This window comes from Aethina tumida, chromosome 3 (assembly GCF_024364675.1).
Source record: "Aethina tumida isolate Nest 87 chromosome 3, icAetTumi1.1, whole genome shotgun sequence".
In the NCBI taxonomy this organism is placed as follows: domain Eukaryota; kingdom Metazoa; phylum Arthropoda; class Insecta; order Coleoptera; family Nitidulidae; genus Aethina; species Aethina tumida.
Genome location: NC_065437.1, coordinates 28,561,573 through 28,586,876, shown reverse-complemented (window position 1 = coordinate 28,586,876; position 25,304 = coordinate 28,561,573). Strand labels below are relative to the sequence as shown.

Sequence of the window (25,304 nt, the reverse complement as noted above, 5' to 3'; positions counted from 1 at the left end):
ATTACGTTTTAATATCAAAATTGATATATTTGAGAACAACCAAAATGTTTAGATGTTTGTGGTCGATAGAGGTGTAAGGGTATATTGGAAACTTTTATTATATTCACGGATGAAATTTCCTCCTGGAAATAACGAAATGAAAAAAGAACAAAGATATTTTTTAATATCGGCTCCGATGAACCGAAAGCATTTGATAAACCAATTTAAATTTCTATCAAGAGGTATTCAATATTGTGAATAAATTATTGGAGTAATAAACTTGTGAATAAATTTTTGCAGAATGAATATACCGAACTTCCAATCAATTTCACAATGTTAAAGTCAACAATATATAATAATATAGTTTTCGGAATATTTGAATTAGTACCGGTAATATTCATCTCTCTCTATAATTTCCCCTGAGAAATTGAGGTGGATATATTTTAAAATGTACGCTTCGGAATCAAATATTCTGAGCTCACATTTACATTTTGTCTATGTATGCGATTTATAGAATACTTTAGATTGCAGGAGCTCTAATTTCCTGGGTAGGCTTAAAAGTAGTGCTGCTGCTCATAATTAACTGGAGTTTCAAGCAGCAATCCAATTTATTTTTGAAAAGGTATCCACTATTTTGCACAATCGGTATAAATATCTACTTTACGACTGATAAATTGTTGCCAGAATAGTAAAAAACGCATTAAAATACAATAAACTAAGGTTTGTTCCCTGGAGTCAGCAACGTCAACATTCCTTAGGGAAAATGCTTAAGATACGTGCTTTTGATCCGTCTGCTCAGAGAATCCGTTTGTTAACATAAATAATTCAATGGAATCGGAATGTTCCGTAATAATACGCATTGTTGAGATTCATAATTAGTTCACTGCAGATATACCTTAATATGGAGTAAGAACACTTTAAACGATGTCAATAATCCTATCCTATTAATTGTAATGAACAAGAAATCATTTGTACAGGAATAAGCAATTAATCCTTAACATCCTACACCTTTTATATGAATAGGTCACATTAGAGCCTTTGTCAAACGTTAAACGAAAAATATATAAACCAAAATAAATAAAAACATATTATTTATTATCAAAACACTATTTTTTAAATAAAAGTATCTGAGCTAAAATAAATTTTTATTTGTCGCATACATAATAAAACTACGAGAAAACTTTTGGAAAACCTTCTCATAACAAATCACATTTTTTAAATTTTCCAAAATTAAGGTAACTTGTTTAATTTAAAAAATATATTTTAGTTTCGATTTTCATAGAAATATTTTTCTATCAAATTTAAATGGAGATCACCTAGAATTCACAAGAAAGATGTGTTTTTTATGAAAAAAAAACTAGTCGTGAATAAAAAGAGAATGTTTTTTTGATAAAAAATATAAATAGCTGGAGTAGTAGTTAAGTAAACTTATTTTCAATTTTATTTACAATGCCTCTTGTGGGATTATCAGAAGTCCAGAAGAGAAAAATTATTGCTCTGTCAGAACAAGGCATGTCACAGAGGGAAATTGCACAAATGGTAGGAGTCTCAGAGGGCGTAGTTTCAGAGGTTTCAGGAGTTGGGAACCTTAAAAAATAGGTCCAGGAGAAGTCGTGGCCAAGGCCAATTATTTAGCAGAAGACAATTAAGGATTCCACAACCATCAGTGCAAAGTAGAGTTGGCCACTTTTTTTGGATGAAACCAGAATTAGCCTGCAATCAGTCGATCGGCGGATCCGTGTTTTAAGAGGTCGTGAGAGACATGCCCCATCGGTTCCCAAACATAAAGGAGATGTGTAGTGTAGTGGTTTGTGGTGGCATTATGATCAGTGAAAAGACTCTTTTAATTCCCATTAGACAATCACTAACAGATCAAAGATATGTGAATTTATTGCCACAACCTGTACTAAGCGCCTGAAGAGGTGCTTTCGGGAATTCTTTCCCATTTATGCAGTTTACTGACTATAAGAACATACAGTTAGACCTTAAAATTAATATTTTCTCATTTAATCCTACAAAATTCGACTTTGTGAAACCGCTTGCGACAATATTCCTTTGATAAATTTAACCCAGCTACATTATTTTATTCAGCCACTACTTGTCTGAAAGTACTTCAACCTTTTTTGTATATTTCTATTAATATGTCCTATATCTAAACTAAATTTGGGCGTAGATTTATTACATTCCAAACCGTTGATTTAGGAATATTAAGTTCATAATTTTCATTACATATTGGTTTGTCACGACAATAGCATGCAAAGCCACCCACCCTTTTTTTAATAGTGACAGTTATTCACGAGAGAAAATTTAATGCAAACTACTTATACTAACGTTTATTTATATATTTTTTATTACATACTAGTACCAATATTTAGTTGTGACACAAAATTTACATTTTTTCCTTAAAATATAGAAATAATATGTAGTTTTTGTATTAATAATTGTTTATTATTAATGAGCCAATTACAAAATGGTACTTAAAAACAAAAATTGGTTTAAAATTATTAATGAAAATTATGTATTTACATACGTATTTTATTTTGTTCTGATACATACTTATTTTATTTTGTTATATGATAATGAAGTACAACAAAAATATTAGTCGATGTAAGATTTGTCCTAAAAAATATATCTTTCAAGTTTAACTTGTTACTACTTGCACACTTTATTTTTAGAGGTACACCAAGAAGATAATAATAAAATATTTTCAGTGCTTTTTTTTCGTGACCTCTTTTATTGACAAATTTGTTATTCCTAGTTATTCCATCTATTCAATTGGCAGTATATATATTTTTTGACTTTCTTTAAGGGAAAATTGAATAAAAAATTAAAATCTCTAGATACCCCTTAAAGAATATGGTTCTACCTACAGGATGATTTGTTGTTTTCCGTTAAGGGATCCTTTTCGTAGTAAATATAAAATGTGACCTTAGGGTTTTGAGATAAAGAAAATGGGCTTGTTCATCAAAAGTCAAATACAAGAAAATGCCTACAGACGATTTATAACAATAAACAAAAAGAAAAAATTATGCATAACTCTAAATTCGAAATTATTATGTTAATAAGGTAAAGAGTATAAAATAAAAATAACTGTAACCAGCTTGAGTGAATAATAAATGTTAATTTCAAACCATAATAAGTGTTAATCAACCTAAGCCAATCGAAGGATTAAATGATACGTTGTGAAAATAGAAAAAATGTCTGGATTAGATAACAACATTAATATATAAAAAAGACATGTGCAAATCTATATTTCCCCGTGCTTTATCTTAAGCTTTCAGCGTAAAGTTCCCATTCCACCCTCGATCGACGCCGCCAATGTCATGGTGGTAGGGTGCCTTTGGAGGGGAGTAGAGTGTAGAGCGCGTACGCTTCGGAAGCCCCAGTTTGGGCCACGCAGGCTGTCAGTAAGTATGTCGGACGGATCCGGGTTTCCCTCAGTGGTCGAACTGAATGTTGGCGGCGTGTTCTACACAACCACACTGAAAACGTTGACGAGCCAACAGGACTCGCAACTGAACGCCATTTTCAGCGGCAAGGAGCCAGTCTCGCAGGATTCGAAGGGCCGCTACTTTCTCGACCGCGACGGTGTGTTGTTTAGATATGTGCTGGACTTTTTGCGCGACGGCACCGTCGTCTTGCCCGAGTGTTTCCGCGAACGGGAGCGTTTGAAGCGGGAAGCGGAAAAACTCCTGCTGCACAGCCTGGTCGAGGCGATTTGCAACGAGAGCAGGAGCAAACAGGCTGGTGTCATCACGGTGGGCTACAGAGGCAGCTTCCAGTTCGGCAAGGATGGCTTGGCCGATGTCAAGTTCAGGAAGCTGTCGAGAATATTGGTATGTGGCAGGGTTGCATTGTGCAGAGAGGTCTTCGGAGAGACTCTCAACGAGAGCCGTGATCCTGACCACGGCCAGTCGGAAAGGTACACTTCCAGGTTCTTTTTGAAGCACTCGTTTCTGGAGCAAGCGTTCGACAATCTAATCGAGCAGGGTTTCAAGTTGGTCGGAAGCTGTGGATCTGGAACAGCTGGCGGTGCAGCTGAATTAAAACCAGGAGTGGATGCTGAAGAGAATCGCTGGAATCATTATAACGAATTCGTGTTTGTACGAGAGTAGTTTCTCATGTGACCAAACTTTCAAAACCCCTTCATATCGCATAAAATGTATTATTTATAATCTATCCAAATAATTCTAGATTATTAATATTTTATTATTATTCATCTCCATTAGATGTATAGGAAATATATTTTAATATAATATAAGGTTGATCCATTGTATATAATAATATTAACCAGTAGATAATAGAATAAAACAATGTTCATAAATATTATCATTACAAAAATAATAATGTGAATTTATTTAATGTCTTCTTAGTACTTATGGAGGTGTTTTTATTTTTGTAAATAAACTTAATGTTATATTAACATTATTAAGAAATATATCATATATAAAAATATAAAATGGAATATTTTCAAATCATTAGATATTTGTTTACTATGTAAATTATTTTATCTGTATAAATAAAGTTTTATTTTTGTTTCTATATAAATGATTTTATTTACATCCCCTTATATATTTCTCACAGAATAAATATCTCAACAAAATTCACAGAAGCTGTTCAAAATAAATGAAAGAACGAATTTAAAAGCTTATTTCTCTTATTTACCCAATTCTATAAATAATTGTTTTAATGAATAAAACAAATCGACTTAATTTGATATTTTATAGAAAAAAATATTTTGATCTACATAAATAAAATTTTATTTTTGTTTCTATATAAACTGATTTTATTTACATCAACTTAAATATTTTTTTAAATAATAAATGTCTTAATAAAATTCACAGGGGCTATTCAAAGTAAGTGAAAGAACAAAATTAAAAGCTAATTTCTTTTATTTATCCAATTCTATAAATATTTGTTTGTTTCAATGAATAAAATAAATTGACTTAATTTTGTCCTTTTACACAAAGATGTATGTTTTTTAATATGTTCTTTTTATGTTAACCCCTGCCACGGTTAAACTGTCTTCTGAAGGTTCAGTATGTCTTCAATTACAAGGAACATTGACTTTCTTTCTCTTTACAGATTGACTCTATCAATAAAACATGAAGATTTAAAATATACTTTCATTACTCGCCCTACTTTTATGTTTTTAAAACATACAGATTATTGGTCAAGATCAAAAGGCAGTTAAATATTAATTAGGAAACAATTTAATTGCTTTTTTATAACGAAAGAAGAAATATTAATTCAAAAAAGCCTGACATAATGATTAACTAAAAAACAATTCGTTTGAGTTTGCTAACTCAATAAATATTAAATTTGCAGAGTAAAATGAGCTAACTAATTAAACGTAATTTATATGCATATAAGAAAAATAAGTAAAATATTACAATAAGGTTGATAATTAAAATTTACGGTAACAGCGAAATTAAGTCATTTTGGATAAAATTATTTATGCAGACCTGAATAAAATATAACAGTAATTCGTCAGATTAGATTGATGTAAGTATAGGTATAGCTATTTCTTTAACTTGACATTCATAAAAATTACATTATCATAAAAGTAGAGAATCCCATTACTATAATTAATAGCAATACACCGAATTCCCACGTCATATGCACATAAATACATCATTTGCATTTGCAATTACTTAATCGAAACAAATAAGACTTATTAGATTTTGAAACAATTCGCATAATGTTCTGTTTGGCTTCAGTTGTTCCAAATAGAACAATGAGAATTGCACAGAATACTTATTATCTTTTGAGTAATTTTCATTGGTCTTGAATACCCGCATTTATGTTTTAATAACCTAATTTAAATGTAGATCAGAAATCTCTTTGTTTGTTTGTGTGATGAATTTATAAACGAAATTTGAGGCATTTACAAAAAAATTATTGTGACAATTCATCTCGTAATTTAAACGAGTGAATTACAAAATTTCAATTATATTGTGAATACAACATAGTTAATGGATTATGCAAATTCTGTGTCGATATACAATAAAACAATTTTAACTAAATTAATTATAATTTAAAATTGGTTCCACAGCGATTTATTTGACCTGTTTCAATAAATTATGATTTAGATCAAATTCAGGTATTGATTATTTGCTTTGGAAACTATTATCCGTTTAGAAAAAATTAATTATTCATTTTAATAAAAATTTAACACACTAATTACAGTTAAATTTCGATAACTCGAAACATGATTTGCCACAAAAAATTGAGTTATCAACTTATGTGTTATGTTTATCATGTAAGTATGATTTAAGCTAGATATTACAAAAGGTACTGCTAAAGTACACTACTTATCAAAAATAACATTTTGAAACCTATAAAATATATATTTAATACCTAATAAGTACAATCAAAATTATTATTATTTAAAATTTTTATTTTAATTAAAAAAGTTAGTTATTTGTGTTTGACGAAAGGATTTTCATTTTCATTTTCAGAAAAAAACTACGATTAAGCCACTCCAGAATAGGCTTGTCAATATTTTCATATATAAGTTTTTTCACACAAAAACTATTAGTGAAATATAAGCATTACTATTATAGGGGTTATTTTTAAGAATTTTAATTGGAAAAACCCTTAGTAAAATGTACCCCCATTTTCCGGCATTATTCGTTTATTAGACATGTATCATCGGAAAGGATAAACCTCGAGGAATTTACCTGAGGGGAAATTAGACTTAGGTTGTGCCAAAAATTTAGTTCGAGTAATCGAAGTTCGAGTTATTAAGTAAAAATTACACACAATTTTCACCCTGGATTGTAAACCAATTTGCTTCCAATGATCAAAAATTTGAGTTATCGTTCCACTATATTTACAATTACTAAAAATAATGTTGGTGGATAACAAAAAATATTATTTTTCGTTATGTCAGGTTCGATATGAATTCTCATTTCCAACTATTCAGCATAAAATATTTTAAGATAAATTGAAAGGCAAGAGATGTTGGAAGTGACTTTGAGCCGGCTCATTAAACCGGGGAGTTTTCAAAAGATTGATTGATAGCTAGAACCATTCATTTTTCAATATCGACACAGTCGATATTCCCCCGAATCTCCAGCATTTCCAAATTCAAATAGTGAAGGCCCGTCGCCTAGAGATCCAGCAAAAACTGCATTACCATTTTACGTCTTTGAACGAAATGACTTCGTTACCGTCCAAGGACAAGGGCCGAGGAAAAATATCGAGCATTTCCCATTAAATTGTGTTATATTTAGAAGGATTGACGATGGCAATTAAAAGTATTGTTGGACATTTTGTAGTTTCCGTCACGAGGATGGAACAAGGGTTAAACTCGACATAGGTTCAAAATAACACTTTATATTTTCACCCTATAAACACGAGGTAATAAATTTCGATCACTTTACTTATCGTTAAGTTCACAACGGTCACACTGCGTGTATTTTACGCATTCTGAACCGGAAAATACCTTGCGACATTGTGATGCGTTATTATCCGAGTCACACGATAAGGTTGTCGTTTTATATTTTATTTAAAATGAACGTATTTACCTCAAACGTTAAACAGAAATTTACATATTCAATAAATGTTATTTACTATAAATTTTATTTATGTGTTTATGATTATTTTACTAAAACTAATATTTTTAATCAGCCTAATTGGAAAATATTTTTTATTATTTTTACCCAAATCGATAAAGAACATATTTCATGTTTGATTAATAGTATTTTGTGCAGTAAACAATAGATAATTAAAATCAATGTAAATAACATACTTCATATCTGCATTTGTTTGAGTCTATTATCATTAGTGTAAGCGATTAATTCATCAAAGTGTGGCAGAATTACTGCTTGTCTGTATAACGCAATTTCGGTTTTTATTGTAAACCCAATGAATACGTCGGTGATAATAAAGCAGCCCCAATCATTCAATCACTTACTGAATAATAGAATTAATAAATTACACTGCTGACAGCGCGGAAGTGATTTGATTCAAATGAATCGCACGTTAAGGATCCGTAAATTAAATTAGTGTCTGTTCACATGAAATATAAAATACGACGAAACAAAAAAAATTACACAAGCACTTCCTATGAAGGTAATTACTTTTACATTTAAATTCAATATGAAAAACAAACTGGGGATGAGTAATGCAGCAGTTTTAAATCCACGGAATATGTTATCCGAAATCCTGGAAATCTCTGCGAGAAAAATACACGAGACTCGACCTCGATTATTTCCATTTGTCAGTTTATGCAAGTGTCTCTCCATCCGACGCTTTGTCGGATGAAATAATTATTATAGAGTGCATATATCGATTTAAAAGTGGTTAGTTTTATTATTTATCTAAAGTTTTGATTAAAACAGCTTAATTTTATTTTAATTTCATCTGAAACATGAAACTGGCGCATTCACCAATATTTACATGTACACTAACACTCATATATGAAGCAACATATTAAAAATATAATCATTTTATTAAAATTATTTATAAATATTATGTGACTAAACATTTCGTAACTCCCTCTATATACGAATTACATAGATTTTATTTGGAGCAGGGTTCACATATAAAGCAACCAATATAGTTGATTTTGTAATTTATTTCTGTGTCCGACATCGTTCCTTAAAGCTAAAAATGCCAAGAGGTATTCATTTATTGATACAAATTAAACAACAAATTGTAGACAAATTCCAGAAGGAGAAAAATTACAGTAGATTTAAATTTAAACAAATTTATAATTTTGAGCACGATTTCCAATTTTAACAGAAGGAATACACTGACAGGAGTTCCCAAAAGTTTTAGAAAATGCAAAACTAACAGAGCAGTGGACAAGAAAATCAAAATAATTACTGTTCGAAACTCTTTTATCAGCTCATCCCGTATAAATCAAGAAATAAACAAAGTTAATGTGTTAGTAAGTACTATAAAACAAAGACTAAAAGGAGCTGGTTTTGGTATAGTAGAAGCACTACATATCTGCAAAGTATAGAGCAGCGAAACTACTTTGACAGATGTGCAATGGAAAACAATTTCGTTTTCCGATGAAAGTTGGTTCCAATTTTTCAAATCTGAAGGCATTTCATGAGTGGGAAGCATGGTTTGAGGATGTTTTTCTGGATTTGGCATGGGTCCGTTGGTTAAGATGAACTCTTCGAAGAAGTTCAAAATCATCATGTATTTATTAAAATTTCAAAATCCTAACAATGTAAACACAAAAATAAACTTGTTATATATGCAAATTTCTAAAATAAATATTGTCGGGAGAAAGCTAACGCCTTAGTTTCAAACGCGTAATTCGGATACTCTTTAGGAATCGTTTATAGTACACCGAAACTATTAATTGTTAACCAAACTTTTACTGCTATTTTTTCTTTTTGGTTCGTGTAGTTCATATAAAGCAAATAAATTAAAAACTAAATTATTAATGTTACAATCTCAAATATACCCATCGATTACCAATGATAATAATAATACGTCTAGACAAGTTAATTTATTAGCTATAGTTTCTAAATTCTAAAATATCATTTTACAACCACATACTAAACCCAATTTTAGAAATAAATTGCAATTATAGATATATAAAAAGTAAAATCTCAGCAACTGTAATTTTTAGGACGCCTGAACAATTCAACCGACGTTAAAAGCTTGTAATTTAGCTGACGATTGACATTTTAGATTGATAACTTTTACAGTTTCAAATACTTTAAATTGCCAGGCCTTGTTAGACACTAGAGTTATCTGGATTGTCTCCGATCCGGGCAGATCTAATGGCCGTATTTTAGGTTCAAGCAGCCAAGCACATTGTTCAAACAATTAAGAAAATAATTTTACTTGCTCGTTCTAAACCTTTAAAATTATGTTAAATATTGTTTTACCACGTTTATGATTTTACAAACATAATTTCATACCTTGCTTTAACTAAAAATAATATTACGTAGCTACTAAACAAGATGACTGGGGTTAAATCTTACAGAAATGATGGCTTTTAATGCTCCCAGAAATGAAGTACGTGAACAAGCATTAAGCACATATGAACTTAATTTACGATCTGTGGACGTGTCTCGCACATTCTCCCAAGACAATGGGGGTTGAAAGGGTCGAAAATATTATTTTGAAGACAATTTTTCAGACAATGCAGCAGACATTGTTGCTCACGTAGATATATAGCATAATAAAATTTATATTACATATTAATATGCTTTTAAAATTGCTACAAAACAAACAAAATCGTCCTAAATTATTTGGAATAGAAAATAGGTAAACACATACATAACGGAAAGTAATGTTTACCTTCCACCGAAACAAAAGTAGGATTCATTATTTACAGCGTGTTGGGAGGGGTTTTCGCATAATCGACTTGCTGAAAAACCGTAAACGTCAGCACGCTACATAAAACACATATGACTGTAATTTAGGGGTAGTTGGAATAATTTTCTTACAATTTGTATACAATACCTGTTGCTTACAAATGTGTTTACCTCACAAAGAACGGGAACAATTTTAAATAAATGTTCTGAAATTAAAATTACATCCGGAAGAATGTAATTATTGAATTTGTAAACGCTTTGACAATTATTGTAACATGCATGTTCTAAACCAAGATATAGATAAAAATTAATTAAAATTGATTTGACTATTAAATTATAAATGTGGGATAATTATTAATTAATTAATTAATATTAATAAATGATTATTCTACGTATTGGATATGAAAAAACGAATTGAACAATGATCCAAATAAATGATAATCACATGGAGAAATATCTGGACTCTACGGTAATGAAATATAATTGTCCATTTAACATTTAAAAGTGTCTTTTGTGTCTTTGATGTTACATGTGATCTTGTGTTAAAATAAAGAAGCAGAATGTTATTTCTATTTATTAATCAAGTTCGTCTTTGAGAAAGTTTTTCATTAACTTCGTCAATTTGTGAGAAGTAGACAGTTACATTAATTGTTTAGTCTCTTGGAAACCAGTAAATGTATAAAATTAAATACTATTCCACTAAGTTTACCATCTTCAATCCATTGTTTGACGAGAATTATCCCAATTAACAAATTTTTCGTCACATATCATGATTCTTTGCGTTGCATCCAAGGACAGAATTGAGAATTGTCAAAGACTTGATTTCGTTATCCTCGTTTAATTTATGTTATATGTAAGCTATTTGTCCAACTTTTTGACAAAATTTATTGCATGAATACTTTTTACAAGAGTTGGTTCATCGCATTTTAACGGCTGGCCCATTTCCCAAATATTTTACGAGGATTTTCTGGAGATATTTCTTAATTTATTCGTTAGTACAGGTTTCAGAAGAACCTTGACATAACTTGAATATACAAAAATAAAAAAATAATTCGCAAAATAATAAAAAAAACTAAATAATATATGCAGTTTAACAAAAAAAAATTAAAATAAAATAATTTATAAAAAAATAAATTATAAACAAAAAATCTAAATTCATTTTACCAATATCTAATATATTGTTATGTTAAAACTAATAAATACAGATTACTTTGTATTATAATGTAGCCACTGATAAATCTTTCCTTTGTATTAGTAAGGGTTTAGTAGGGTTAGCCTCAAATTGGATTTAAAACAAAGGAGCTGGTCCAATAGGAGGAAAACTAATTTAATTGGAGAACAGTTGTGCAATTAATTATTGAATTATAATTTCATTACCGCCAGATTGCAATTGCCATTAATTAATATGCAACTACCATGAGGAAATTCTACAATTTCTGGATTTATCGAGCTAGGTGTTTCGATGTACCACCAAATTAAACGGATTAGTAAGATTAAAGTTAACGTCGATTCTGGTTAGGAATTACTTTTAACAGGTACAAATTAAATTATTACGAAAAAGTATAATGGGCAATGAAATTTTAATGGATAAAAAAATCTAAAATTTCGAGGAAGGATATCAAGCGATTTTATTTAGCACCGTTTCATGGGATGTTTTGAGCATGTGTTCCTTTCATGTTTCATAAGCCACGTGCCAAATATGGGTCTGCACATTACGATTTTTTACGAACCAGATTACACAACAATTCCGACAGTCCCTAATTAATCCGGCCATTTTGTGCACGCAGCTTTTTTCCCGCGATAATCTATATAGATTACGATATTCGGCAAGATTATGTTTTTTAATTAATTTTTTTTTATTAAAATATAGCATTCATGTATACATTAGCACCAAATGAAAATTTCCAAAATTAATTTTATTAAACGATAACTACAGTCAATTTAGATAGCATGAGAAATCACACAAACAGTGGTGGCCATAGAAACAGCACAAAATATACAATAAAAGATATTTTATAAAAGGATATAATTCAAATTTTCTCCAATCAGTATAAAAAATGTATTTCAATATTTTACATATATTAATCTAATTTGATTGGCCAAAGAAATATTACATTTATACTCGATGTATTTTACTTTTTGTCTGTGTATTTAATAATAATCGTAATCTTGGAATTTATTCTTAATAGGATTTATATTATTTTATTAAATAAATTCACTTTCAGAAAGAAGAAAGAAACATTGCACTCTAGAGAAAAGGAAAATAATAATTAACATCAAGGTTTAAATATTGCTATATCGCTAAAATCATATGATGCTTTCGAAAAATGGTTTACAATGCTTATTAACAAATATAAAACAACAACAAATGACATTTATTGACACAAATCTGTAAACGAAATCATTTCTGGTAAAATATATATCGTCCTCCTAATAAAAAGATCCCAGATACACTACAAAAATTTGAAACACGGTGGATGAAATGTTTTGATTTGGGGAACTTTTTCTTGGCATGATATAGAACCGTTACAAAAAATTATTAGTTAAATAGACCGTTTCGTGTAGAGAGACATCATGAGAGATATGATGAAATTATTTGCCATCCATAATTTACCAATTACATGGATTTTTATACATGATACGAAGCATGTAATCAAAGATGAAAATGTTAAGATTCTCGATTGTCGAGCATAAAGTCCGGATCTAAATATAATTGAAAACCTGTGGAACCAAATGTAATATCGATTAAAACTGCCATTGCCGATATTAGATTGAATCTTTGCCTCACCTTTTAAAGGCGGTTTTAACGTACCTTCAACAATTTTGTTGAATGTATAAATTATTTAACAAATATTTATTTTTCAATAGTGTACTATTTCTGTGATCTGCCATAGTGTAATTATTTTAATTAAAATATAAAATGTTTTGACTGCATTTAATTAGAGGTGTACGTTTCCTAACGTTAAGATAGTAATTTCTCTCGAAACCACTATATTGTATTATAATTTTTGTTGTTTAAATTTTGTAACTTTGACTGGATAATTAATAGTTTATATAACAATTATCAGAATATTGTACTAAAAGATTTAATTTAAAACTGTTTTTTTTACTGCTTAGACAATTTTCTATTTACAATATTCGACAGAATTGATTTGCATGTATGGTAATATACAAAATTAATATCTTAATCTTGTTTAATATCAAATAACTTATCTTCTGATACTATTAAAAAATATTAATACCTCGTATAATTCTAAAACAGGATACAAGCATGATTAACAACACTACATTAAAATCATTTACACAAAATTTTTCATTAGCCATTATCGAAAATCTCTGACAGACTTCGATTCAAATTTTTGTTTTTATGCGTTTTCCCAATGGAAATATGTTTGTTATAATTTAAAAAAGTTAAATATACATTATAATCCACCCAACATCACATAAAAGCTTTCCATTATTATTATCCTGTAGATTGGAAAATTAATCACACAAAACACCTCATTGCATGTTTTTCACGTTACCAAAACAAGTTGAAAATTAGTAGAAATGTTTAACCATTACATTTTTATAAATTAATGAAGTATAATTAAGAATCGAAATTTCTATTCAATTAATTCATGAAGTGTTCCCCAATGTTGTATTAGAATACTAAAAGCAACACAGATATAAAGCGTTTGTAAATATGTTTGTGTTCAGTTTACAAAAGAAAATGTACGTTTTAAATTAGCGTGACTTTCAATATCACTATCCATAAGATACAGAACAGTAACCGTTAATCGATGGTCGCTCGCATTGTATATCTCTTTAGCACGTTTGCTAAATACGGCAAATGCCGTGTTTCCAATGGATTGGGATTTCTGCAATTTATTGTTTCCACGCACGATGTACTTTAATGAGATTAAACGTTTTTGTGCACTATTGAACATTCTATTTGCATACAGTTTTTTTTAGTTGATGTGTTATTTATACAGTACATATGTTTAAATTTAATCTGAAGAACAAAAAAGCTTTATTTGCCTTTGACATATTTTGAACTCTTTGTAGAGTGTTAAAAAATTACTTTTCACTCAAAAAAAGTCCTGAAACAACACTCGCAACTCGCGTGGCGGAAAAAATAATATTTGCCCTATGTTCCTAATGACAAATAATCTGACAACATCAGCTTAAAGGTATGTGAGTGGAATGGAAGAGGGCAAAGATATAAGTGTAAAAGCGATGACTCATGAAATCATTTCACCGCCTTAATATGAAGCCACAAGTTATTATTTATTAGTATTTAGGACATTTTCTGTAAATTTCAATTCTTAAAATTTATATAAATTTTAACACTTTTTCACTATTACTAAATTTATACTTAAAATGAAATTTCAAGAAAAAATTCTAATAGTATAATTTATTTATTACATTTAATCAAGTAATAAAAATCTTTAAATACCCATTTTAAAAGAAAATTATTGGATATGCATAATTTCATTTCTTCAGAACATTTGACGTATTCTAAAATCTAAAAATAAAATCATATATTGTTACCATGATGATTGTAATATCATATTTTTGTAGATATAAAAGAACAATTCAACAATATAAAATAAATACGTAAATAATAGAAAAGAACTAAATGAAACAAAAGACCCTAAATAATAACAATTATTATTATATACAATCAATCAATGAGTCACCTAACTTGGAGGACACGAAATGTAAAGGTAAGGTTTTTTAATTTTTTAATATTTAATTAAAATTTTGCTAAAACATACATGGTGTTTCATAGAAAATAAAAAAATTATTGATGTTTTAAAATTCGAAAAAATAAACGTAAATAACAATCACCTTGTATAAAAGTAGCTTTGCAAACATTTAATATATAATAATAATATTGATTATATTATGTATTTCATTTTTAGCACTATTTTTTGTAATATCTAGCTTAAATCATATTTACATGATAAATACACATTTATAATTTTCTACATATGTATTTTATAGCAGTATTGATAATTCGATTTTTTTGTGGCAAAACATGTTCGAATTATCGAAACGACTGTAGATGCTATAAAAATTTGAAAACAATACCTTTTTCTTTCTCCAAAAATTGAATGAATAAATTAATTGAATCGTCTTGTATGTATACTACAAATTAATTTCTTTTTTAGTAGTATTTGTAATAATAAGTACACACACTAGCCCGAGTGTATTTGAATAAAATGTGCTTTAGAAGCATTCGTAAATTACTTTTTACACATTCCGTATTTTGTGTGGACCGAAATACGTGATTAAGTAATCTAATTTTGAAAGGGTTTTTCCCGTTGTTGAAATAATTATAACTTACAATGCAGGGAACGTGACGATCTTAAAATTAGTTTTACGTCATTGCGAGCGAATATAATTTGGCAGTTCGACTAAATGCTGAGTATTTGGGTCAAATCTCCCGCAGCGACTGAAAGCATCTCATTTTTATTGGTTAATATTATGATAAAATGGGCTTGAATTTATGACCACAATAACAACATTAATTTGAACCACAACTTTTTATTTTAATTAACACCAGTAGTATTCACTTGTGTAATAGAGGCAAATTTTGTGCAAGAACAATTTTAAATAAAGTAAAGAGTTATTACTAGATGATAATAATAGAGCAAATTCATTAAATGGTGTCAATAGTACGTATAAAAAACATGTGGTTAATTTTTAATAAAAATAAAATTTATATTATCCTTAATAGTTTATCCTTAATAGTTTATGTTAATCATTATATATATATATGTATATATATATATATATATATATATATATATATATAACACCTTCATAAAAATATATATTATATATATATATATTTATATATATATATATATATATATATATAACACCTTCATAAAAAGTAATTCTTTCCGCAGTTCCCATAAGACGCGCGTCATGGAAACGTTTTAGAGCAAGTCACTGCAAGTTGAAAAAAGGTAAAACGCATAAAATTTATCATAAAACGATAATATGAGTTACTAACTGATAATCAGTTAATTGTTGTTGATATTTTAAATTTTAAAATTATTTAGAATTTATTGTTTACAAATTTTAAATGTAAACATAATTTGCATTATATTTCAGCCCCGGGCTGACTGAAGAACATGATAATGTGTTTGTAAATATATCAGTTAGTGCATCTTCGTTTTCTTTGATTCGTTGAAAGGTATAATTCGAGACAATAAATAAAGAAAGATTTACTAGAGCAAATGAAATGAGTCACATTACACCTATTTTAAAAACTACCTTAGTCTTTATGTCAATAACCAAGAAATGCACCTGCATCAACTTGCGTCATCTCGTATGCGCGTGTTGCCAAGTCTCCCTGTTCACTGTCTATTATTTTCTTGTACTCCTTTTACCATTATTATAGGTTATCCATTTTCCTGGTGTTTCTTAATTATGACAAAAACGAACTGCTTCTAATGCGAAAAGTTTACATCAATGCCGAAATCGGATAAAAACAAACAATGATCATCTCTAAATGGCAACACTGCACGCGTCTGTACTGTCAAATTTCAGTTAGTTTTGGTGTGTAGACTGAGTATTTCCACAATTGTAGTGTAGTCTTATTTTTGTTTTAACTTGAATGGCAGGGTGTTCAATAATTGACAAACCTGTGTGGCAAATTGCGAATTTGCGAACAATGCTTTATTCATGATAGGATAGTAATTAAATGTTCCATAATTCTAATGGCATCCCACAGTATAAATATACATAGTTATCGTCGAGTAATTGATGTAAACGACTTCATTGACTACTTGATTTCTGAAAGAATTATAAACAGACAAGCATACGAATTTGTATTGTCAAAAGTAAGTAGTTTAAACTTTAATAGAACGAGTTTTAGGTTATATCAAACTTTCTTTGTTACAGAATCCTGAAGATAGACTGAATTATCTTATTGATGAAGTCGAGAGCCAAAAAAATCGGGATGTTAGATCGAAAGTGTTGGATTATTTAAGTGATCAGTACCCAAATATAGAAGAGATTTTACAAGTTAGACACAAATGTTATGATGCACGAGTACGGGGTGGTTTTCCCACACTGGCCAAGAACTCCATCAAAAGAACCAATGAGGTAAGCTTAAAATACATAAGTATTTATAGATTTATTCTATTATGTGTCATGGTGTAACAAGTGTATTATTATGTTCAGAGTAATGTAATAGTGAATTCTATTTATGAAATATAAAAACAGTTTCAGAAGAAACTGGATTTTAATATATTAAGTACTATTAGACGAAATAATGTATTAGTAATTTGAAGATGTGATTTTTAATACCTGTGTGTCAATAAACTGTTTCAAGGATATATTAATATCAAACACAGAAACTGATTTAAAAATATTTAATACAAATCTAGTCAAGTATTAACACCTGTATTTACTAATGTAAGACATATAAATTCTTTCAAATAAAATTATAAAGTGAAAAATTTTTATTTTATGTTGAATTAAAAAATAAATAAATAAAATAGATGTTTTATTAATTTTATTTTAAAAAATGTTTTATTTACAATAAAGAAAATAAAATCTTTCAATCATTATCAATAAGGTAATTATTTTTATCTGAATGGGGGAAAACCGGAAAAGTTTACATTCAGATATCTGTTATCAAGAATATTTTTATTACAATTACAAATAGTTTTATTATTTGGTTAACTATTAAGATTTAATAATTTGCAAGAAAGTTATACAGAATTGATATTAACAATTTTCTATACATACATACATACATACATACATAGATACACTTGTCTATTTACTACTTTCTGAAAAGTTTTGAAATATTCATATGCTTTTAAAATTATATAAAACAACATATTTGATTTAGATATATGTATTAATTGTGATCATAATTAATTTGATTGAATGACAATATTTTTGTTTATTTCTATTATTCGTTTTACGTTCTATTTAATGATAATACATTTCATTGTTAGTCATAACCACTTCCCCAATTTGATAAATATTTTTTATACAAAGGTATGTCGTAAATTTCAAGGTATTTATATTATGAGAAATAATTCTACGTATTTTTACATTTTTTGTAGAATTAATAATTAAACGATATTTTATTTATAACCCTATCCTGTACATTTTTCAGCAAATATATTTTTAATTTTTATAATACAAACTGTCTATAATTCTTTTATACTTTGTATTTGATATACTTACTAATTCAGGGTATACTACAGTGGACAAAAGAAATTTTAATTATTTAACTCATAATTTTCTTCATTTTAATGCTTAATTTTTACATATCACTTGTTTACACAATTAATTCACATACTTGTTTGTTTCTGCTGCTTCCAAAGGAATGGATTCAAACGGTAAATACAATAGTTTTTCTGATTTTTGTATACAAAAATGCTTATTAATGTGCTCATTGCACATTTAAAATAATTACATTTGTTTTTTATTGACACGAATTAACATTTTTAGGCCGAAACGTTAACAAACAAACTGAAAAATCTCCAAGAAGGAGATATAATTGTTGTGCATGGCATGGTGGGCTGCGGGAAGTCCTTCTTGGTTAACCAAGTTCTCAACGATGAGAATTTAGTGAAAAATTATTTTGATTACAAATTGTTTTGGGTCAACTTGGGCGAACACAAAAATTTAGACAACATTTTAATCACCCTTTGGAGGTAACCAATGAAATGTTATTAATAGTTTGCATTTACTAACGTGAACATTTTAGGCTTTATTCCGCCGTCATACCAGTAGTAAATCAACCACCAATCTCCCACTGCCCGGAACAACGAGAAACTCTAAGAGCGTTACTCAGAGACTTATTTTTAAATTATAAAATGAGTAAAGCTCTACTAGTTCTAGACGATGCTGGCAACGAAGAAGTGATCTCAGTTTTTGATTTTGGCTGTAAGACTCTTGTTACAACGAAGAATAAAGAAATCGTGCCAAGCGACCATGGCATTTTTGTAGAGGTGAGGTGTTGCATGCTCTATCTCTAATTTCAATATTACAATTAAACTTTGTTTAGGTTAAAGCCGCCTTTACAGAAGAGGAATCCTGGGAAATGTTTAAACCGTTGGGATCGAAAGAAGCTATAGGTAAAAACGCCGAAGACGTTTATCAATTAAGCAAAGGTTATCCTTTGGTTATTTCAACTATTTCTTCCTTTTTGAAGGAAAGTTATGAAGACGCCGTAAATCCACGCATTTGGGAATACATCAAGGAGAACTTAAGAGGTGGTCGTTGCCCGTGAGTACTTTGTTTTCGTGTTTTAATTTTAAATATTTTAATTAATATTTTTTAGGTTTGATGTGGGCAAAGGGTCTGTGGATGATGCCATTAAAATATGTGTAGACAATCTAAAAGATGATCTCCGACAGTATTATTATTCTCTCTCAATATTTCCACAGGATGTTAATATAGTACCAGAAGTATTAATGATCCTGTGGGACAAGGACAATGTTTATGATGTGCGACATATCATGAAGAAATTGGCGGACAGATCTCTAGTGGTATCGTTTTACCACAATGACAAGCAATCATACTTATACGGGGTTCACGATGTTTTTCTGAACTATCTTAAGAGAGTGACCAGCAATGAACGTGTGGAATACCATAAAAAATTAATAGAGGGTTATAATAGAGTTACCAATAACAATTATATTCATTTGCCAAATGACAATTACACTCTCCAGTATATAGGATATCATCTAAAGGAGTCTAGAGAATTCGACAAGTTCAAGATTTATTTAAACCTTCCTTTTATCGAAGCAAAAATTCGTGCTGCCGGACATGCTGATGTTTTAAGAGATATGTACACCTATGAAAAGTATATTATTCAAGGGGTAAGTCAATTAAACAATCAATTGTATAAAATCCTTAACAATATTTTGAATCATTTGACAGAGCCGCAATAAGATCAAACTGGAAGATTATCGAAAATTCATCACACGATTTGGACCTGAAATATTTTACAACGACAAAACGGATATCATTCAGTATGCCCTTCAAGAGCGAGAGACTTCTTCAGTTTTCGCCGATGCCTTAGAAATTGCTCAATCTAATCCGCAGACGCCGTATTTTAAAATGAGGTATGACTGCGTTGAGTTGATTAACAAGTTGATATTAACGTGTTTCTGTTATTACAGGTTTCCTAAAGAATCGAGAAATTATAGTGATAAGTTCAAAAGTAAACAAGACATCACCGCCGCATGTTATGTTAATAGTAAGCAAATTTTAGTGGCAACTGCTGATGGAAAAATAGAGGTAACATTAAGTTTATGTTTTTCATATATTTATTGACGATTATTGAATTGTTCTAGTTATTTGACAATGAAAGAAGTCTCTATAGCTTAAATGACCATAAGCTGGCAGTAACCAGTTTAAAATTGGACAATACCAAAAAATATTTGTTGTCCATTTCGGAAGATCGCTCTGTAAGACTGTGGGAGCTAAGGACGAACAGTAGAAGAAGCTGGGACTTGAGCACCTGTGGCAGCAACGTTGGTATGCAATCATTTTCCCAATAAGTAACCATTTAATGTCATAGTTTTATTTAGATCCAAGGGATCGACAACGTGATTGGAAGAACATTATCATAAATGAACCGACCGTAAACTCAAAATTGTTCAAATTGAACAGTTCCGATGATTATTATGTCACAGCTGCGTTTTGCCCTAATTTCAGTATATCTAAACGTATCGTTCTCGGCACAAACTCCGGCGTCGTTTCATTATGGGACACCAATAATATGACGCAGATTTACACCTCTGGCCCTCCACGTGGTTACGCCATTTCGAATTTACTTTGCGTTCATGTATCCTCAATCACTGAGCCCTGCGTTATTTACAATTGCAACTCTAGCATTTTCCTATGGGAATTGAAGCCGAAAAAAATGGAATATATCATGCAGTTGCATAACATGAACGAACCCAACTCCGTGTTCCTAAGTTACATGAATAACATCCCTGAAATTGTTAGTGTGTCAGAAAAAAACATTACCGTGTGGCAATTCGATAATTTGAAGACTTCTAAGAAATTGTACGACTTGAATATGAGCTGTATGGGCGCCACACTCACTAACGACTCGCAGTATTTAATTTTAAGTACATCCGAGAATTCGTTATACATTTGGGACAAAAAACAACACAAGAATATTGACGTCTTATACTATTGGGGGTAAGAAATCAATACATCTTTTTGTTTTGTAATAACACATTTATTTTTTTAGATTAACCAAATCATTGGATACTTATTATGATGAAGAAAGTTCTGTCCACGTATTATTGATAAGTTCCGATAAAAAAAGTCTGAAACAGTGTGAAATTAATCCGCAAGAACAAGACAAGAGTATTACGGATTTTCCTGTATTCAGTTCATGCTGGAAAAAGAATACTCCCTTAACTGCAGTCAGAGGCAAATCCAAAAAAATTGAAATTTATCATCACTATCAGTTGTTTGTTGAAACTGAAGAAATATCAGATAATATTACCTTTATAAAATTCTGCGATATGGATAACGTCATTTATGGTTTGGAGAATGGTGAAGTGAGGGAATTTGAGTTCAAGAGCAAGACTGACAAGTTGCTGATGAAAGTTGAGGGATCCATTATCTCAATAGAATTATATAGTTGTGAAAACATTAGAAGTAGCATGTTGGTTGTAGTAACTAAAGACAATGCTGAAAACAATGTCACAATATTGTTTAACAAGAAGGTGATCTCCAAATTCTTCCCAATGCCTAGATTGATGTTTAGGCTCGACGATCTTTTGTACATTGTTGATAAGACTGGAAACATATCTTCATGGGATGTTTTAAATGATTTGGTGTCTACTTGTTATAAATACTCCAGCCAAGTTTCCACTGCCACTATTTGTCCTTTCAAAAAACATATGGCTGTAATTGTGGAACACTATGACTCATATATAGCAAAAATATTTGAAACCGCCCCTGATATCAACTTGGTTAAAGAATTTAAAATTTACGGAGTACCTACATGTAGTTGTTACTCATTTGATGGTGGTATTTTAGCTATAGGAATGAAATCAGGGGAAATTCAGGTAATATATTATTTCATGTGTGTTTTTTAAATAATGTTAATTTATTTAATGTTTTAGATTTGCAATATGGTGGGCGCATTTAAAACAACTACACTCAGATTACATGAAACACCTGTTGAGTATATGTTATTTTCTCCTGGTTTGGAACCAATACTGGTTAGTTTGGGAGATCAAATTGCTTGGTGGAATTTAAAAAAGTTTCATAAAGGGTAAGGTCTTTTCTGAATCCATTAATGTTTGCATACGTATTTCATAAGCCATACTTTTATTTCTAGGAATAGCAGTGGCATAAAAAATCAACATTTGGAGGGGGGGTGCACCATGGACTCTCTGTATTGGTCAAGTAAGATGAAAACGAGGAGTGAGCATTATTTAATAGCTTGTTTAAAATTGCATGAACAATACGCGAAAATAATTTCTGCGTCACCAAATTTCAAATCGTTCCTAACAGTTGATGGAACAGGAAGGATATATCTTATGGAAGTAGTATGAACTGGATATTAGACAATCTAGAGAAAATTTTAATTAATATCTTATTGTCAGACAAATACGTCTGCAAAAAAATCACCAAAACAAACTGCCGACATATTTGTCTGTACAGTGATATTATATGTAATTTCATGTGTTCAGAGCCTAAATCACAAGCTTAATAACTTTAATGTTGCGCGTAAGAGTTTTTATACAGTTTTAAAATAACAAAAAGCCTCAGGTAAACTTACCAATTGATCTGTTTATCATATTAACAGTTTTAAACTGATTTATGAAGATCTCCATCCATATACATTACATAGACAACAAACAATAGTTTTAGTCGTTAGAATTTTGTAACTTTTATTATACATCAATGTATATATAAATTTATAATTTTATATATTTGTAAGATGCTTTATCACAGTTTATAATATTTTTTAATTGAACAGTGTATGTCCAACTTCAAACCAAAAAGCCAAATCTGTGATTTAGAGCTCTATTTTTGCATTATTGTGCAATAAGTTCAATAGCAATTAAGAAAGTTATTAATTGCTCAATTATGTTATGTTATTTTAATGATTAATTGTACTATTGTACAATGGAAAAAGATTATTAATGCTGCTCTAAAGTAGTTTATTTGATATAGTTAATTATTACAGCTCTTGCAGCATTTTGTGATGACTTTATTGTGATTAGATGTTTAGATGTATTTTTATACCGTAAGTATATATTTTATATCATTTATTTTAAAGTAATATTTAATATAAAATTTAATGAAAAATTTATAAAAATACTTTTTTTAGTTATAGACTTAGGATTAACTCTATTATATATCTATGTTTTTTTACTAACATGTGCATGACCAAATTTGTTTTGTCTATTGATATATTATTATGAAATTTTACGAAAAAAAAACGAAAAGCGATTTGTTAGTTGGTTTATCAATTAATAATGAAGTTTATGTCTAAAAAATTGCTTTTTTAAATTAAGTTGCATGCAGATGTATTTTTTCATAATAAATAGCACTTTCAAATAACCAAAATAAAATAAATTACTTCTAATTTCTAGCTGGATTGGTAAAATTAGAGGTAGTTTGGGAATTTTGAGTTTTAAAAAAATTAAAATTTGATTTTCATTGATTGATGTATATTGTTTTTATGAGTAGTAATCATATTTGCATTTATAAGTGTAAAATTGATAATTTGCTCTCGGTTATGCTAAAAATATATATTGGAATCAATATATTATTTTTATCATATATACTTATTTAAATTTAATATTTACATTTTGTTCAAGTAAAAGGGTAAATATAAATTGGTATTAGATAATAAGTTGTGTGTTCAAAAAACTGGGACTTGGAAAATTATAATTTGTTTCGTTAAATGCAAAAATGGTCTAACCTATACATATTAAATTTTTCGTGTAATTGTAGAAAATTTTAGACATAAACAAATATTTCTGCTAAATGCGTGCTATTTAATTGTGATTTTTGATTGTTTTAGTTTAGTATTTATTTTTACCATAATGTAAGTGCCTCGCGATATTAATTTTTTGTGCCAAATGATCACCTAACATTTATATTAATTAACCCTTGCATCTAATTATCTGATCAAACCTAAGAGACATTCTTTAGTTTCTGGGATTTCCTTCTATAAGTAAAAATATTGATGATGTAAATATTATTGCGTGTATTTAATGAGAGAGAAAAAGACTTATTAGACAAAATAATGTTCATTCATGTGAATCATGCAATCTCTGTCAATTTAAAAATACATGCAGTTCTAGAATAAAAATTTTTTACTTATATGAAATTACTGTAATGAAATTCATTTTAGTAAAACATTCCATCCAGGAACAAAAGACTGTAGTGTTTAATTATTGAATTCATGTAATTAATATTCAAAGGCACCATGAATAATTTAAATATTTATTGTACCTAGTCTTGTTTATTATGAAAGCATTATTTTAGTAAAATTTTATTACATGCTTTATTACATCATATTTTGCTAATTTATAATTTGTCATTATTGTGTATCGTTACTGAGTAAAAATATTGTATAATTTTTCTATATTTGTATTACATTAAATCTACTTTATTTTAATTCGTGTTTTATTTATTTAAAATGTTATTAACGAAAGGAAAGTTAAATTTCAAAAAGTTATCAATAACTTAAAGTAATTAATTATGTTGAATCTTGTATGATTTAACAATATTATCAAACAAATAATAATAACCAAGTCCACCTTCTGAGATGAGACTGTGATTTTGTTTTTAATCATGAAATTGTAATAAATTTTATATGTATTAATCCGACAATTTTATGTAAAAGTATTTATAATATTCATTCAAATTTAATATTTACACCTTGGTGTAATTGTGATTATAATAATAAAAACCGCGAAATTATAAAACATTTAGTGTCTGACAATATAATATACAAGTATTCTGAATGTATTTTATTTCGTTGTTGGTACTACGTTATTATTAGGTTTTTTATGTTAT

The 25,304-nt window shown here is 29.0% G+C and overlaps 2 protein-coding genes across 2 annotated transcripts; both read left to right on the top strand.

The window, feature by feature from the left end:
* The first annotated feature begins 1,428 nt into the window (after positions 1–1,428).
* On the top strand, positions 1,429–4,385 carry LOC109599962 (BTB/POZ domain-containing protein KCTD12). Its single transcript, XM_049964649.1, has 2 exons — positions 1,429–1,536; positions 3,261–4,385. The coding sequence occupies exons 1-2, from the start codon at positions 1,429–1,431 to the stop codon at positions 4,092–4,094; spliced, it is 942 nt and encodes a 313-aa protein (XP_049820606.1). The 3' UTR covers positions 4,095–4,385.
* A 12,453-nt stretch (positions 4,386–16,838) lies between these two features.
* Positions 16,839–24,903, top strand: LOC109599977 (apoptotic protease-activating factor 1). The gene is made up of 13 exons (XM_020016035.2): positions 16,839–17,110; positions 17,172–17,375; positions 18,741–18,946; positions 19,000–19,243; positions 19,300–19,520; positions 19,576–20,116; positions 20,178–20,362; positions 20,420–20,537; positions 20,594–20,777; positions 20,831–21,449; positions 21,502–22,330; positions 22,388–22,539; positions 22,606–24,903. The coding sequence occupies exons 1-13, from the start codon at positions 16,988–16,990 to the stop codon at positions 22,820–22,822; spliced, it is 3,843 nt and encodes a 1,280-aa protein (XP_019871594.2). The 5' UTR covers positions 16,839–16,987; the 3' UTR covers positions 22,823–24,903.
* Positions 24,904–25,304: the final 401 nt, after the last annotated feature.